The sequence below is a fragment of the Monodon monoceros genome, unplaced genomic scaffold (genome assembly GCF_005190385.1).
Source record: "Monodon monoceros isolate NGI ecotype Baffin Bay Population unplaced genomic scaffold, NGI_Narwhal_1 Super_Scaffold_5, whole genome shotgun sequence".
Classification (NCBI taxonomy): domain Eukaryota; kingdom Metazoa; phylum Chordata; class Mammalia; order Artiodactyla; family Monodontidae; genus Monodon; species Monodon monoceros.
In genome coordinates, this window is record NW_021703782.1 from 74,612,562 (window position 1) to 74,629,177 (window position 16,616).

The window sequence follows — 16,616 nt, forward strand, 5'->3', positions numbered from 1 at the left end:
CCCAGGCAGGAAGCTCTGCTGCAGCAGCACACCAGCTAAACAATCACAATGTGTATACAACAGGTGATGGCAAGCCGTAAAACTTGGCGCACAGTAAGGGCTCAATAAATGTTTGCAGCAGCTGAATCTCTCTTATAATCTGAAATCTGCATATCCTTATCTCAGAGATCTTTCCCCACTGGATTTCAAATTAAGAACACAATTTCGGGCTTCCCTGGTGGCGCAGTGGTTGAGAGTCCGCCTGCCGATGCAGGGGACACGGGTTCGTGCCCCAGTCCAGGAAGATCCCACATGCCGCGAAGCGGCTGGGCCCGTGAGCCATGGCCGCTGGGCCTGCGCGTCCGGAGCCTGTGCTCCGCAACGGGAGAGGCCACAACAGTGAGAGGCCCGCGTACCGCAAAAAACAAACAAACAAACAAAAAAGAACACAATTTCACGTCATTGCTTTTTTGTGTATCACCTTGAAGGCTGCCAATCAATTCTAGTGTTCATGGACAATTCATAATTATAAAGACAAACTTGAACCCTGTTCCCATGGGGTTACTAGTTACTACAAAAAATTAAATAAAGGAAACAAAAAACTACAAACAACAAAGCTAGCTACTGGATGGGATAATGTACCAAGATCTAACCTCATGATAAGAATAAAGCTCTTTAGCAATCAGCTTGGAATATTCTTGAGATGGGAGGAAGATAGGATGGCAGTATCTGGAGGGCCCTGGCATCCTACATTAGGGCTTTTAATGTCTTGACATGAAGCCATAAAATTGGCTAATCAGAGGAAACTCCAAGGTTGCACGCACTGAGTTTCAAAAAGCTTCAGAAAAGCTGTTCAATTTAACGTGATCACTCCTAAATCAAATTCAGGGCAGGCTGAAGAAGTCTACTTTCTTAGCCAAAAGGCCTTATATGTCTTTTAGTACAGAGTAATACAAGGGACATACGGAAAAATAAGTTATCGAAATGGGTCCTATTCTCAAAAAGGAGCAGGCCCCTGGTTTACGATCTACACAATGCTTTTACTGATGTCACTGTCAAATAAGAATACACAAATAATGTTTGAGACATATTAGTACAAGTGCAGGTGTCACCCATTAGCTTTTTGTGGCCCCCAAGTCCAGCTAGAAAGGTACCCTCAACTCTAAATTCATGTCTTAAATGTTTTATCTAGCCATACCTAAAGCATTAAGTGTGGGAGACCCAATTTACTTTCTTCAGTAATGTGTTACTAGATATACCTTTAGTCATCGTTATAAAGGCACCATGCAATTCATTAGCAATAACAAAAGATTACAACCAATGAGGAAGCCTGGGTAATTAAAAATAACAGGCTATTGAAAGAAATATTTTCATGCAATAAAAGAAAAAATTAATACTAAAGAAAATTTACTTTCTCTTAGTAAAGCCCACAGAAAAGCACAAACATTGTCGGGTGTTAAGAAACCCAGGGTGCGGGAATTCCCTGGTGGTCCAGTGGTTAGGACTCCGCACTTCCACTGCAGGGGGCATGGATTTGATCCCTGGTTGGGGAACTAAGATCCCACATGCCACATGGTGTAGCCAAAAAACAAAACAAAACAAAAACAAACAAAAAAAACCACTGATTAAAAAAAAAAAAAGAAAGAAACCCAGAGTGGTGGTGACTAAGTATAAGCCAAAGGGGATTCCCTTTAGGAAAAAAAAAACCCCAGTATAAAAATAGTTAATGTAATGTACAGACCAAACTGGCAAAAGGTAGCAAATAACTAATTTATTATAATGGAACTGTGCAGTGCATCCTTAAATAGTCTGAAATTTAAATCTTAGCTTTGTACTGGACCCTTCTGCAAATATAAACCTTCACGGTACAGTATACACCTGTCATCAAACATCTAAGGTCTGAGTCCTTTGCCCCAGGTTCTCCAACATCATCTCAATACATCACCCTCAACTACCTACACAACTAGACATACCTAGTACAAACAGGTTACAAAAAAGTCATGCAGAGCTATGGATTCTAGATCCCTCACTACTAAATAACTTATCTACAGAGCAACTCGGAATTCTATCATTGGCAAATTTGCAAATTTCTGTATGTCGTGGACTTTCTTGACTAGCTTATTAACAGTTGATGCCATATATAAACGTACTTGTATGGGATACTGGCTCTGGGCAAAAGATAAGGGGTAAATATGTGCTAAAAAGGCTTGGGCTGTGGTGGGGAGATCAACAACTTGGGTTCTTGGGATGTTATTATGGTACAAAGTATGGACCAATTTGAGGACCTCTGGCAAAATATCCAATCCTAGGCTCTCGCTTTGGGAATCCTAACATGGTGATGAAGAGCATGGATCCTGGAGTCAGACTGTCTCCAGGCTGTGCCGCTAATTCTGACCTTGGGCAAATCACTTAAAAGCTCTGTGCTTCACTTCCCTTATCAATGAAATGGAGGGATGATACAAAACTCACAGAGTTGTTTTCAGAGTTAAATGAAACAAGCCACGTAGAAGCACACAGTACCTGACGCTAACTTGAGATGTTGCCCAAGAAATGTTACCCACAGTTAGCCATTGGCTCGCGCCAGCCAGCAGGAGACAGAGGTCTCGCGTGGAAACCTCCGCACAGCCTGCACAGCAGCCAGCCAGAGGTAGACACTTCTTCCTCCAGGGGCAGTGGGGAGTGGCCTAATTTGAATTCTACTCCCACACTGTTCCTGAGAATGTGTGCATCCTGAAACAGACACTCGGGGACACACAAGGAAACTACAAGGCATCTGTCAGCTGCAATGTTTATGACGCCGGGACCAGAACCAATGGCCATTTGGCTTGTTTTGCTCTCCTCATGAATGTGGTTTTAGCTACATCTAAGTCAAGAGTCCTCACATCCAGTCGTGTGATCTCATCTGTAGGGTTTGAACGAGATACCCCCAGTGTTTCTTCCAGGTTTTTTTTACCATGGACTTTTATCACTACACTGCTCCCTGTGGAAGAGGACGAACTCTGCCTTAAGACATGATAAGAGCCTGAATATATTACCAGAATGGCATTCAAAAAGGTAAGTTGGTGACACTGAATTCTTGCCCTTGTTATTTTAGCAGGACAGGCTACCAAATTTGCAAGGTCTAGGACAAAATGAAAATGCAGGCCTTAGCCTCAAAATTGAGAATTTGAAGAAGGTGGAGAGCACAGCATGAAACCAATGGTGAGGCAGGGCCCCTGCAAGGCCAGGGTCAGTGCAGCTGCACAGGCTGCACACCACGAGGCCAGCCCTACAATTTTGTATTCCCTCTCATGAGTAACTACGGCAGAAAGCCTAAAATTTAATACTAAGCCTGGCAGATGCATAATTTACAACTCAAGATGGAAATAATATCCTACAATGCAAGAATCTATCCTCTTGATACTATTATTATTATTTTTTTTTTGCGGTATGCGGGCCTCTCACTGTTGTGGCCTCTCCCATTGCGGAACACAGGCTCCGGACGTGCAGGCTCAGCGGCCATGGCTCACGGGCCCAGCCGCTCCACGGCATGTGGGATCTTCGCAGACCGGGGCATGAACCTGTGTCCCCTGCATCGGCAGGCGGACTCTCAACCACTGCATCACCAGGGAAGCCCGATACTATTATTTTAAGGGATGTGAAATTGTCACCAAAATCTTAGAGGTCCTTTGTGTACTCACTTAGAAGCTGAGCAAGGAAGCAAACCAATATTATTTCAAGTCCTTTATTTACTTACATAGTGGCTGGAGTCCTTATCGTCCACCTTTCTTTTTTTGATGTCATTGGAAAACTCGGGTCCATTTCTGCGTTTATCTGTGCCTCTTAGACTGTCTGGGACCAAGAGGGAGTTACTCTGCAAGACAAAAAAAATTAATCAAAGATTTCTTCCCAGGTCTCCCTGTACACATGAAAACCCCACCTGGATGGGATAGCTGGTTTAGAAAGGTGATGCCTACATGGCCTTTCATTCCATTTAATTCGTCTCATCTGAAGACTTTGATGGCAAACATTTATAGAGATTTAGGCACTTAAAAGGGAGACCCTGACTATGCACTCAAGCCATCCAAAGCCTGGTGGATCCTTCAGGCCCTGCTCACTTAAAATGTTCTTCTGTTCTGTTTGCTGTTAGAGAAATGGGAGCCTGCTGTTTATATGCGGATGTGTTTTTATTCTTTCCCACTGAGACTCCCTGGTCAGGAATAAGAATGGCCTATGAGCAAAACCTGAGATCACTCTATTAGACATATTCTGTGACTGTAAGAGTCAATGTGTGCCTCTCTAAAAAGACACAAAGAGAACGGGTGGGATTAACAGCATGGTTTCCTAAAAGGCAAATCACATTTTCCACAGTAACAATGAAGGAACTCTTTTGAGTTCTTCTAATTTATTGTTGAAAATAAGATTTGGTGTTCCTTGCCAAGAGCTCTGAAATTTAAGACCCAAAGCAGGAATTCCAGCCAGTGAATCTTCAACAGCAAGGCCAGCTCCCACACACAAAAGCGGGAACAAGGACTAATCTTTTCCACAAACCACACAGGATACTTTCATTCACATGTGCTGAGTATGAACTGTTGACCCAAAGAAAACAGGCATTTTAGATATTTGAGGGTCACATGACACGATGTGACATCCCTTCAATTCCCATCTCCCCTCGGGGCTAAAGCATCAGAACATGTTACAATGAGCTCTTTTAAGTGCGGGATTAGCATACGCAAGGGGGCAATTTGTTCAGTGGTGTGTTACTGCCTTGAACAATGCTGAATGGGCTGTGCAAAAACTTTCTTTCTCAAAGCCCAGATAACCTCAATTTCTGAAAGATGTTGAAGAACTAAGTCGGGGAGTCCAGGGCCAAAAAACAGTAATGCTACCTTTCTCTGCCACAATATAAAATAGAAGGGGCCTGGGGAAACCTTTAAGTTAGACCATCTCTAAAGCAATAGTACGTACCATGAACAAATCTTTAATGGTCCATTTTTAGAGGCCATGGATGGGTCTTCGTTCCTAACCAGCCCAAGGAAATTAGCCAGGTGGCTGGCTCTCAAAACTCCCCCGTGAAAACCGTGAACCCCACCATGGGAACGTTCTCAGCTCAACCACACACAGGAGGAAATCAAAAGTGGGAATCAGAAGGCATTCTGAAGCCTCTTTGCCCACTTCAGAGGCTGCCTCTGAAGCAGCTGAGCTCTCATTCACGACCGTTCAAGCTCCACAAATGCCAGGAGGCTTACATAAAAGCAGCAGGGAGGGACCAATGCAATTCAATATAGAGAAGCTCAGAATAACGTCTTGAGCTCAGTGTGGGGCTGAAAGGTGAGCTGGCTGGATCCCTGAACTAATTACATTGGTAAATATCTGCTAAAAACTAACCCCTCTGACCCAGACCCACAGCCTGACAGGTCGCAGGAGACTTAAAACGGCAAAGTGCTCACATGCCGGGGAGGGGAGAAGCAGCTTGAGCTCATGTGGAAAAAGTGTCCATACACACCTGTCTGTGTTCTAGATTATGTCAGCCCCCAAGTCTCCTCCTCCAGACTCAGACCAGATACATTAAGGGCAAGGCTGTATCATATTCAACTTGACATCTACCCACTTGCCCAGCAGAATGTAGCATAGAGTCGGTGTCCACTCACAATTTAAAAGTCTCTTTCCCCAGGGTCCCCTGTGTAGCCCTCCTGCTGTAATTAGCACGGGGCATCCAAACCACTCAGCCATCCAAAGACAGCTTTTTAATGATCTGATTTTTTGAATGTCAAGTGGTACTGTGAACATAAAAGTAAACGACACGCCTATTAGGAACAATGCAATTTCTGCTAGAAACAATAACATTTCTCTGGCTGGACCTGTGAGCCTGTCAAGCTTTGAGCCTTCTGCGTCTCCATATCAGAAGCTAAATTCTCGTCTGAGCAGCTTAAGTGAGGCCTATAATCTGAATGCGTTTTGCAAAGCTCTGAAAGTTCTTCTAAATTTAGATGGGGCTGATAATTAGCACCTTTGCTTATCTGAAAATTGGCTCCATTCAGATGGAAGATTGAGACAAGTTACAAAACGAAATGTCTCATCGTACCTTTGATGCTGTAAAACTGATTCAAAACAAGGCAGCAGAGTATGGGCGGCAGAGGCCTGGGAGAGCCACAGTCCAGAGTCAGGGGGTGCCTGGCTCACGCTGCAGCCCCAACAAAGACGAACCACTTTCTTTTACCCTTGTTCCCATGAAACTTGCTTGCTGTGTGTAATTGTCCCTGACATCCTCCAGCCCTGACACTGCTTTCATTGTTGTTCTTGACTTAAGCAAACAGTTCCAGCCTAATGGACTTCATTTGCTGTTGGCAACAAAAACAGTCTTGCTTAACTACTGCCTAGGTGACCCTAATCCTCTTGGCTACCTCACTTGCTCCCCAGAAACCCAAAAGTGACTACATGGGTGGTACTGGACGTCTCCTAATACCATCAAGTCTTCTTCCCTCATGCTGCGTTTTGTTCTCACGTACTGTCTTACGTTCCTCAGGGCTCAGAAGTGGAATACAGTCATTTTGATGGTTGTTCTGAGCCACTTTACACATATTTTGAAAATGCGTACTGACTGAATATCCTTTGGATCCTTCAAAATTTAGGGTTTTACCTTGATTTGTTAGATTTGAACGAGGAGAAGACAGACTCAAATTTAACATTAAAATTTAATATTTAATCAACCTTTAAATGTTGATTAAAAGCCTGTTTGTGAAAGAATAAAACTGAGGTTGCTTCGCGTTAAGTTACTGAAAAAGTCATGCATTCTAAACACTGAAGATAATTACGACCAAACTTCTCAAGACGCCAAAGCAACCTTAACACGTATCCATCCTCTTCACCCTCCTCAATTTATCTAGAGGATGTTCAGAGGGGAAGGCAATTTGCCTAAAGTCAAGAAGCACCATCCATTAAGTCAACTTGCCTGTGCTCCCGGAAGAAGTGATTTTTAAACTCAGTTTATATACATCAAATACTTGGACCCAAATACTTGACCCCCAAATACTTCTCATTTAAAAGTCACATTGGCTCTTTAACCTATTGAGCTTAATATTCTAATGTGACATAATAATGCCTACTGCATGCTATCTCTGATTCCCCCCACCTCCTAATCACAGACACATCTTGATTTACTTGGTTAGAGGCCCACCATAACAAAATTGTGAACATTTAAAAACAAAGAACATTTTACAGCCTACTTTTAAATGACCTGAAAACAGTCCCGAGTTCCTGACTTTCCACTCATGAATCCTGCCATTTACAACCCAAGATGCACACTAACAAAGACCCCAGCAGAGAGCAACAAAGCAGCCCAGGTACTCACAGCACTGGCTTCATGCCACATCGACCACCAAGAATAGTGGTTCCACAGACCTATTTGCTGCTGCAGCCTTCTCTTCCCAGAGTCCATATCTTGAAAGATATGTATCGACCAAACAGCATTCATCAAGTAAAATTCCCCTTTCAAATTTTTATTTGCCAGAGTTTTTTAATCAACATGAGAATTAGTGTTACCACACTGACTGCTATACTCTAATTCTAGCCAAGAAACTTGATGTTTTATTTCACCTTGCAGCTGGTAAAATTTAATCATCTCCCAGACTTTTTCAAACACTGTAATTATTGGGCAGACTTCTACAAATGTTCTGAGAACTGGGATTTCCAGACTGTATATAAGTTTTCCTTTGTTTAAAAATTTTCTTCAGAACCAAACAAAATCATCTTATTTACCTTATGTCTTCTACAAGAACTCAAAGTAGAAGTCTCATACAGCCCATGGGGGATATTACAAATCTGAGCATATCAAGATCTAAAAGCCCATTATGTCTTCAAAACAAGCTAAAATTTGAAAACCATGATGATTTTCTGCACCTAACAAGTTGCACACATTGACGGGAATAGAGCCAAGTAAAACGATAAAGGGAGAGGCAGACCAGACAAGTCTCTGAAGAAAACAAGAGCCCTCTGAAATGTTCAGTACCAGAGACAGAGTGTCCAAAAGACCTGTTAGCCCAACAGGCATGCTTTTCTCTCCATTTATATATATGAGACTACACATGAAATGACTTGATGAGGTTTAAGAACAGAGAAAACGTTATGAACCACAAGAAGGGACCCATCCCTCTTAAAATCTGAAATATCTGAGAACCTAAAACCTCAGTGGGCAACTGCACTGACAACAGACAAATTGTTCACTGTGGTTACCCTGTGCTTCCTGAGGGTCACTTCCTGCACTAACAGTGATGTGATGGTTAAGAACAGGTACAAGGGGCTTCCCTGGTGGCGCAGTGGTTGAGAGTCTGCCTGCCAATGCGGGGGACGCGGGTTCGGGCCCTGGTCTGGGTGGGTCCCACATGCCGCAGAGCGGCTGGGCCCGTGGGCCGTGGCTGCTGGGCCTGCGCGTCTGGAGCCTGTGCTCCGTGGCAGGAGGGGCCCGCGCACCGCGATGGGGGGTGGCCCCCGCTCACCGCAGCTGGGGGGAGCCCTCGCACAGAGGTGGGGACCCAACACAGCCAAAAGTAAATAAACAAATTTATATATTAAAAAAAAAAGAACAGGTACAAGAGTGAGCAGAAAAGCTGCTCAGAAGAGAAAAGAAAAAGTAGGAGGTCTTCCAGTATTACAACTGGTGTGCACTCCTTGAGCGGTCAGATCCAGAGCACCATTTCCCAAATAGGTGAACCATGTTTTATAAAAACACACACCAGAACCGTTCCCTGCTGAGTGGGCACATGTTAACTAGAGAGTTGGTGGCAATGTGAACCCAGTGGGTAGAAGTGGACAGTGTATTCTCTTAAAGTAAAAATAAACATGCAAATACACAAGTACGGAACCATACCTTCATATAAGAACTTACCATGTAAGTAGAAGAGTCTTTTGAACTTCAAAGAGCATTCAGTTGAATCAGAAGAAAATGTCAAGAGTTGGACACTGTACCACCTTTATTCTGACCATTCTAGACAATCATGTTTTTATTTCATGCTCTGAACACCCACCCCCTCAAGACCAAGGTAAAGAGACTCAGCTGCTTTAATATGAATAAAAAATAGTCTTTAAAGTCTTGTTCCAAGAATTTTACTTTTCTTTGGCAATTTAACAGGAATGGTTGTTCATGTATACAGAGGTATCTTGGAAGGTAAACTCCAGAATATATAAAAGAAAGCATGTTTACATTGTCAGTGTGGCCAAAACCCTTTATAAGAGCATTCATGTATCCTTCATCTATCCTGAGACCTCAAAGCAATTCTTCTGCCAACCAAGTCTAAACCTTGAAGCCACCAGCAGCAAATGTGAAAGGAAAACCTGTTCATGGAGACAGCAAAAGCGAGACAGGTTTCCCTAATGTGAAAATAATACACATTATTCAAATGGATTTCTTTAGCTGCCATGCTAATTCCCCTCGGGAACGGTGTCCTCCTCACAGGAAAAGTGTCTGTGTCAGAGGTACGGATTGGAAACTCATGACACCTCATTTATCCTCAGTTACACTAAGGCAGTGGGAACCTAATTTGCTAGCACACTCTACACTGACAATTAACTTCTCGGTGAACAGTAAAACAATGAGGTAAGGACGCACCCCATCACATCTGTGCGCCTTCTCATCCACACCTGGTACCAATTAAGCCATCACCCTGTGTGGTACTTCGTGCTGCAGTCCAGTTGGTCATTCAAGTATTCTGTGTGACAAATGCATTTTTAACCTATAAGATTAATGATCCCCACTTGTCAACAGTGAAGAGTGGAAGCAAGTGGAGACATGTGGAAATGTGGGAATCACATCTTGGAAGACTGGCTGTGAAGCAGGCCTAAAGGGTACATGTCTATTTTTCATATTGTTTAAAGGCAAAATATGTGAAAAAAACAAAAAAACAGGGTGTTCTTGCACCTCGATCTAAGAACTTGGCACTGTCGGGCGCAGACGGGCGACTCAGGAAGATACTCAGAATAAAACGGAGCCACAGACATACACACCCAGTGAGTATTTGGGCTGGAAGAAGTACTAAACCACAAAATGCCTTCGGCATCAACTCTCTACATCCACAGCTTGCCCTTCCACCGTCCTTCTCCAGGTAAAACAAAATAAAACCAATAAAAAACTCTGGAGCTCATAACAAATATAACTTTAAAAATAATCTTTAAATGACCTCGTAACACCTTCATTCCCCTAATCAGGACCGTGGTCACAGCCAAAATCAAATTTGTATCTCAAACCTTTTCTAGAAGCATGTTTTCGAAGTGCTCTTCATTCTCCAGCCCCTGATGAGATGCTTCTACTGCAAGAAAAGGTCCTGAAACTAGAAAGCACTGGGTCAGGACTTGACTGTGGTATCTGGATATCTGACGCCACTTAACCCATCTCTCCTCATCAGAAAGACCGAGACACAAAGTTTATTGCTTACTGTGTTCTAGAGGGAATACTGAAGATGATGATCAGGCCAAAAGGAAAATAAAAGTTTACAAAATCTGCTCCAAAGGGTGGGCATTAAGGTTTCTAATTACAGAACACAAAATGAAGCCTAAAAAAGTTTGTGGAGGGAGAAAATAGCCTCTACCTGCCTTCTGTTTGTTTAAAGATGCCCTATCCTCACAGAGATCTCAGGGAGGTAAGACCTGAACATTCTCTGGTCACGCACAGGTCCTGACATCCGCCTGGCAAGCTCCGGCCCCACAGCGAGCAGACACCTCACCTGGCACAGGAACACGCCACTCCCGACAAGCAAGAAGCTGCCAGTGCTTTCCTTCCTTCAGGGGGTCACCCTTCTCGTGGCAGTGATGCTGGTTTTCCCAGAAGATCTATGTTTTTAAGCACAGAGTTTTAAATTCTGCCAAAAGAAAAATCTACTGAGGCAACCGCTTAAGAAAACTTAATGTTTTCTGCTGTGCCTTAATATTAAGATTTCAGGTGATTCATTTCAGTTTTATCCTTTATCTCCAGGCAATTCCTTGACATAAGTCAGGTCAACAACATTTAGGCAAAAACACCTCCTCCTGGTCCCTGTTTACCTTTGATGAATTCGAGCATCATGAGACTGATCAAATTCCTAAGAGGCTGGGATGGGTTTTGTGATGCTGACACACTAAGAATCATTAGGAATGGTCACCGGTCATGTGAGCCCTCATCTCCACAACAGCCTCACACATTTTTTAAAAAGGAAACCACAAGTAACTACGTTGACGGTGACTAACGACGCATTTACTGCTGTCTGGCTACCCTGCAGGTAGAGTCAGGGAGGACTTTCCTAAAGGCTTGCTACGGTATGTCTGATGACTTCCCATTTGTGGTCCCTAAACCCTCACCCTGCAGACAGCCACCATCACCACTTTATAGAAGGATGAGAAATCTTGCCTGTGCAGCCAGAACTCCACTGGGGTCTGCCTTTGTCCAAAACCCATGTTCTTTCTATCACTGTCCCCTTTCCCCCCACATCCACAGTGCCGCAGTCCTAAAGAGCCACTGGGAGACGCTGTGACATTCAAAAAAATAAAACTTCAGAAACAGGCCAAGAGTGAGGTATTCCCCAAAGCAAGCCTCACACCTTATTTCCTCCTTGCTCTCTATATTGCTGAGTGTCGTCTTAGAAAAGAGTGAAGTGATGGGTGGTCCGTAACTAGGATCTGGTCCTACCTCTGCCAATAAACTAGTGAAGTACAACAGCTAGAGAAGAAAAAGATAAAGACACCCCCTTACATTAAATAAAGTGATGGCTGTCATAACTACTTTTAAATAAGTTCTAAATGTGAACATAATTTTAGAAATGTTATAGGAATGGCAACAGGGTCCCTCAGAAAGACATGATCTAAATCTCCACCTCTGTTAATTAACTATATGACCAAAGACACTCAACCTCCTTACTTTGGTGTCTTATTGAGAAAATGATGGTGACGCACCATTTTGACCTCTGAAGTAGATGAAAAGTGCTTAGACTTTTCTGGGCCAGGAACCCCTTTGGAGAATTTAATGAATGTTATGATCTCTCCTCAGCATTATGTAAGAGCACTGACCCACTCTGCATATAATTTTAGAGGGGTCCCAGGACCTTCTGAAGTCCACTAGGAACGCGCCTTAAGTTTACAGATCATCCCTGTCCTGAGTCTCTCCCACACAGCCCCCTCAAGTCTCCTCCCTCTTCCAAATGTTCCAAATAGCGATCACATGAGTTAGATATTTCAGTGCTTTTCGTTCAACACATAATTTGACTTTGACATTAAAAGATATCACTGCAAAATGGCAGCAAGTATACGCAGTGCCTCAGCCAGTGCCTGGCACATAGTAAGTGGTCAATAAATATGCTAAATGAATGAGTATTTAAACATCCTTTCTACCATTTTTCTTAAAAGCCATACAACTCCTTGTCAATTCTCTAACTCCAGGTCTTTCAAGTAGACCTATTTAAAGTGCATTCCCTTCAGCCAAAATTTAGTGCAATTCATCTTTAAATTAATTGGGATATCTAAAGTTCTTATTACTCCTGAAGAAATAAAGGCTTTTGTTAGGTCATTTTTTTGCTCAGTAGTAGCACTCTGGTAAATAGGCTTATGTTAAAAAAAAAAAAAGGTTTGCGAATTAGAAAACAGCCGAACAGCAAAATACACCTCTCAAAAGTTACTAGCTTTATCATTCATCCCTTTCAGAAACAAGAAACTTAAAAATAGTGTCTGTATTTTCTCTCTGTTCTTAGCACCTTTATTTCCTGGGTTTTACATTAAACAGGTTACATTAAGGTTCATTTGTTTTCCTACCATAAAACCTTAAACCAGCAAATGGAATAATCTGTCACTAAAAATAAACATACACTATCTATGAACCAGTTTTAGACCCACAGATAACAATCCACACACACTCACATTCCCTCCGACATAAGTCCCTGATTTTTGCACTTGATATAAAAAATATGTTTGTTCAACACAGAAAGAAGGGCAGGAAAAAAAAACAAGACTATATGCCAGCCTAGAATTTTTTAGAACTCCTTGGTCTTCTTTATGGCAGAGGTTCTCAGAGTTTGGTCCAAGGACCCTGAGGGTGTCTCTCTGTGGGCAGATTTCTTCCAATACTTAAACCAAAACAATGTATGGCAGGCAACAAAGAGAATGCAGAAGCTGAGAAGAATTCAACTGCCCTCTTTTAGGCCAGGCATTAAAGACATCTGCAAATGTGCAAAAAAACCTAAACTACTCTTCCCACTCCAATTTTTTATTTTGGGAAATAGTTATTTTTCATTAAAAACGTTATTTATGCTAACACAAGTAGCTCTTTATCTGTTTAAGTGATTTTAAAATGTTTTATTTCTAACCCAGAAAATTTTCAAAATATATGACACACATAAACAAAAGTTCTCTGGGGTCATCAGTTACTTTAAGGGTAAAAGATTCTGAGACCATAAGGTTTGAAAATCGTTGCCCTATAGCCACTGCTCTTAACCCCTCGATGAGCGAACAAACAAAACAGCAGTACAGAGCAATGAACTGACTTTATCTGCCAAGTAAAATTCAACTTCATAATTCAAACCACTTTATTAAACAGATAAGTAATATAACATTTTAGGAGCTAATAGTACACATCATCTCATTACCCACTGAGTCTCATATTTAATTTTACACAAAGTTTGAAGAGAGCTAGTTAATTTTATGTAACTGCAGCAAAATCCCACTTATATGGACAGTGAACAATTTAATTCCTCTCTACAGACTGAATTAAATTTTTAGATTAAAAATGAGTGTCGTTTCTCCATTTTATATTACCATTACCATGAGTTTTCTGTAATAATTACACAGGAAACTCAGCATATATACTTATTCTGGAAATACTCTTTGAAATTATTATTAAGACTTGACAAAAATTTGGTGTGAAAAAGGAGACATGCAAATAACACATTAAGTAACCATGTATTTTATATTATTTTATAGATTGGTTTATGCAATGTATCTACCACATTTGGACTTAAAAGTTCAGATTGCTAACTCAACACGGACTCACAAACTAAACTAACTGGACTTGAAAACAATCCACAGCTGCCTGAAATTCAAGAACGATTTAGTACTTCTTTAAGGGTACAACTCATTAACCTTCGTACACCTCACCCTCACTTCCCCAATCAAGTTCTTGATTACATCTTCCAGCCAAAATTACACAGATTATTAGACATACTCAGAAATACAGTCATACCGAGTTATGGAAAAATGCCTCTACGAGCTTAAGTGTGCAAATTCTACTCTTTCCTGCCACCGGCATTTCAGAGAGGCATACACCACGGTATCCCTTCCACAACTGTCTAGAACTCTTGCTAAAACTTTCTGCAGCCTTGTATCTTCTAGTATTTTTGTTGCTTTTCCTTGGTTCTTTGAGAAAGGGCTTGTGATACATGTACCTACATATCCCTACACATCCCTCACTACAGATATATTTCCTATATTACCTTGGACATATAGTAAGCATTCAATAAATATACGGTGACTTAAGGTGGAACAGTAGTACTGATAACATAAAGTTGAAATAAAGTCTCAAACCTAGAATAAATTCAATAGATTAAAACATGCAGCAGACTAATGCATGTGGGCATTCCCAGCATCATCTCCTGCCATCTCTATTCTCTGGCCCAGGATTAGGGTTTTTAGTTTCATACTCTATTGAATGAACATGGCAGAAAAGATGACAATCTACAGGGACATTGAAACAGCAAAATAGAAAGGTCACCTCCATAAATCAGTTTACTTAGGTCCATACTTTCGGAGTAGGTAATTTTATTCCCTAGATCTAAGTTTTTTCTCCCCTCTTTTCTCCTCCCAACATTTTCCAAAGAAAACTTACAGGACAAGAATTTCACAACTACCTACCTCATCCTTTCACCGTTATCCATTCCACCAATACATCCTGACACATGAAGTAAACAAAGCTGTGTCCCAAAGAGAATTTTAAAAATAGCTACCGTTCTACACAGAAGGTGTGTGTGGAGGGGTGCCTAAACTTTTCAAACTGAAAAAGTTTACATATCATCCCCCCAAACATAAGAAAGTATCAGAGTGATTTAAAAGTTCAGTATCCTATTTTTTAACAATATTTAGATTGAAGATGATCAAAATACTGCCATGTTCAGAAAGAAGGAAGGAAGGAAAGGGGCAAAAACTGGAGGTTACCTGAGCTGAAAAGGGGCCAATTTCTCATTCTGTTTGTTCCACAACATGTAAGAGACGCATTTTAGAGACAGGCCTCCCCACAGGCAACCGGCAGATATGTGTACAGACCAAACGTGCTTTATGTAAAATGAGTAAGATTTAGGCTGGTGAAAAAAAATAAACTCAATAAGCACAGAGCCCCGTGCACTGAATTTCCTTGGTTTTGAGAGCTTACTCAGATACTCAGTTCTTTGGACTAAAATAAAGTTAAGTTCAAGTTCACACTCCAAGGACAATTTTGAAAAGAAAACTAGATATGGAAACCTAGAAACTAAGATGCATTTGCAGAGGATAATGAATGGTTTAGGTAGAAATAACACAATGCTAACTAATTTCACATATGGATGGTGACCTCTTGCCTGCAGAACTGACTTAAGATAAAAATGAATACTCTCTTAAACTACAGGTAAACCTGGACTCGAAGTGCAATGATAAACGTATTTTTTAAATGGGTCTGGGGCACATAGGGATCAAAGTGTATTTTCAAGTGAGTAATCATAGCAAACAGCTTTGCCTCCCTCTCACCTGATGGAAGTTTTATAAAGAAGACAAAAGGTGGGGGGAAACAGTCATATTTTTTTCAAAAAGAAAGAAAAAGAAAAACAACAGGTCGCTGAGAGAGAGTAGAATATACGTGTCTGTGCCTGTGTTTAAAGAAAGGCGGCTGAGGGTGCACTGCAGGGGGGGGGAGAACGCGTTTATGTGCAGCAGGCGTCAGGGTACTTACTGTGCCCGGTTCTCTGTCTGCTCCCGAGGTTACCAAGAAACGCACAGACATGCCCGTTCAGACACAGAGGCAAGAACAGAAATAAAAAAAAGGGGGGAATAATTAGAACACAAGCCCCAAACAGTTTTAAAATGGCTTTTATTTATATAAGTCATTGCACATTCCTAATACAGTGATTTCCTGAAAATTACAGTATTTTGTAAACATAAGATTTACAGTTTAACCATACACAAAAGCCTATTTTTTTAAAATTTCTTGACAGAATAAATTACTTTTTTTCAAAAATTAGTCAAGTGCAATTTTGCCCAATATTTAATGCATACTAGAATTAAAGCCTATGAAACTAAGTAGTAACAGATGCAATTATCAAACCTTTCATTTGAACACATTCACTTTCAAATTTAACTTCTTATTTCGCCCCATTTAACAACATTACTTTCTTTGAAAATTACCCAATTAAGCAGTTAACAGTTTTCCATAATATGGTACAGGCCACTGGCATTAATGAGGCAGTTGCCAAGATGTCAAGATGCCTGCCATCTAAAGAGATGGAGAAATCTACAGATGCCCACGTTAAACCCTGAAAACCTCCAGGGTGAACTGTGTTTCAGTGGCCAAGCTGTGCGACAGACAGTTCCTCTTAGCTCATTGTTTGCTCTCTGAATGGGTTGGGGCTTTCTTTAGCGGTGCACAAACTTTGCAGCACTGTAAGAGTGTTAGGGCAAGGTCCTAA

General features: G+C 41.5%; 1 protein-coding gene across 6 annotated transcripts in view; it reads right to left on the minus strand.

Moving 5' to 3' along the window:
• TLE1 (TLE family member 1, transcriptional corepressor) overlaps positions 1 to 16,616 on the minus strand; it is an 89,929-nt gene that overhangs the window by 28,600 nt on the left and 44,713 nt on the right. For all 6 annotated transcript variants that reach the window (XM_029202545.1, XM_029202544.1, XM_029202549.1 and 3 more), the window contains 2 exons: positions 15,884 to 15,900; positions 3,716 to 3,832 (listed from right to left, as the gene is read on the minus strand). In XM_029202545.1, coding sequence (XP_029058378.1) covers positions 3,716 to 3,832; positions 15,884 to 15,900 — 134 coding nt within the window. The remainder of the gene's footprint in view (positions 1 to 3,715; positions 3,833 to 15,883; positions 15,901 to 16,616) is intronic.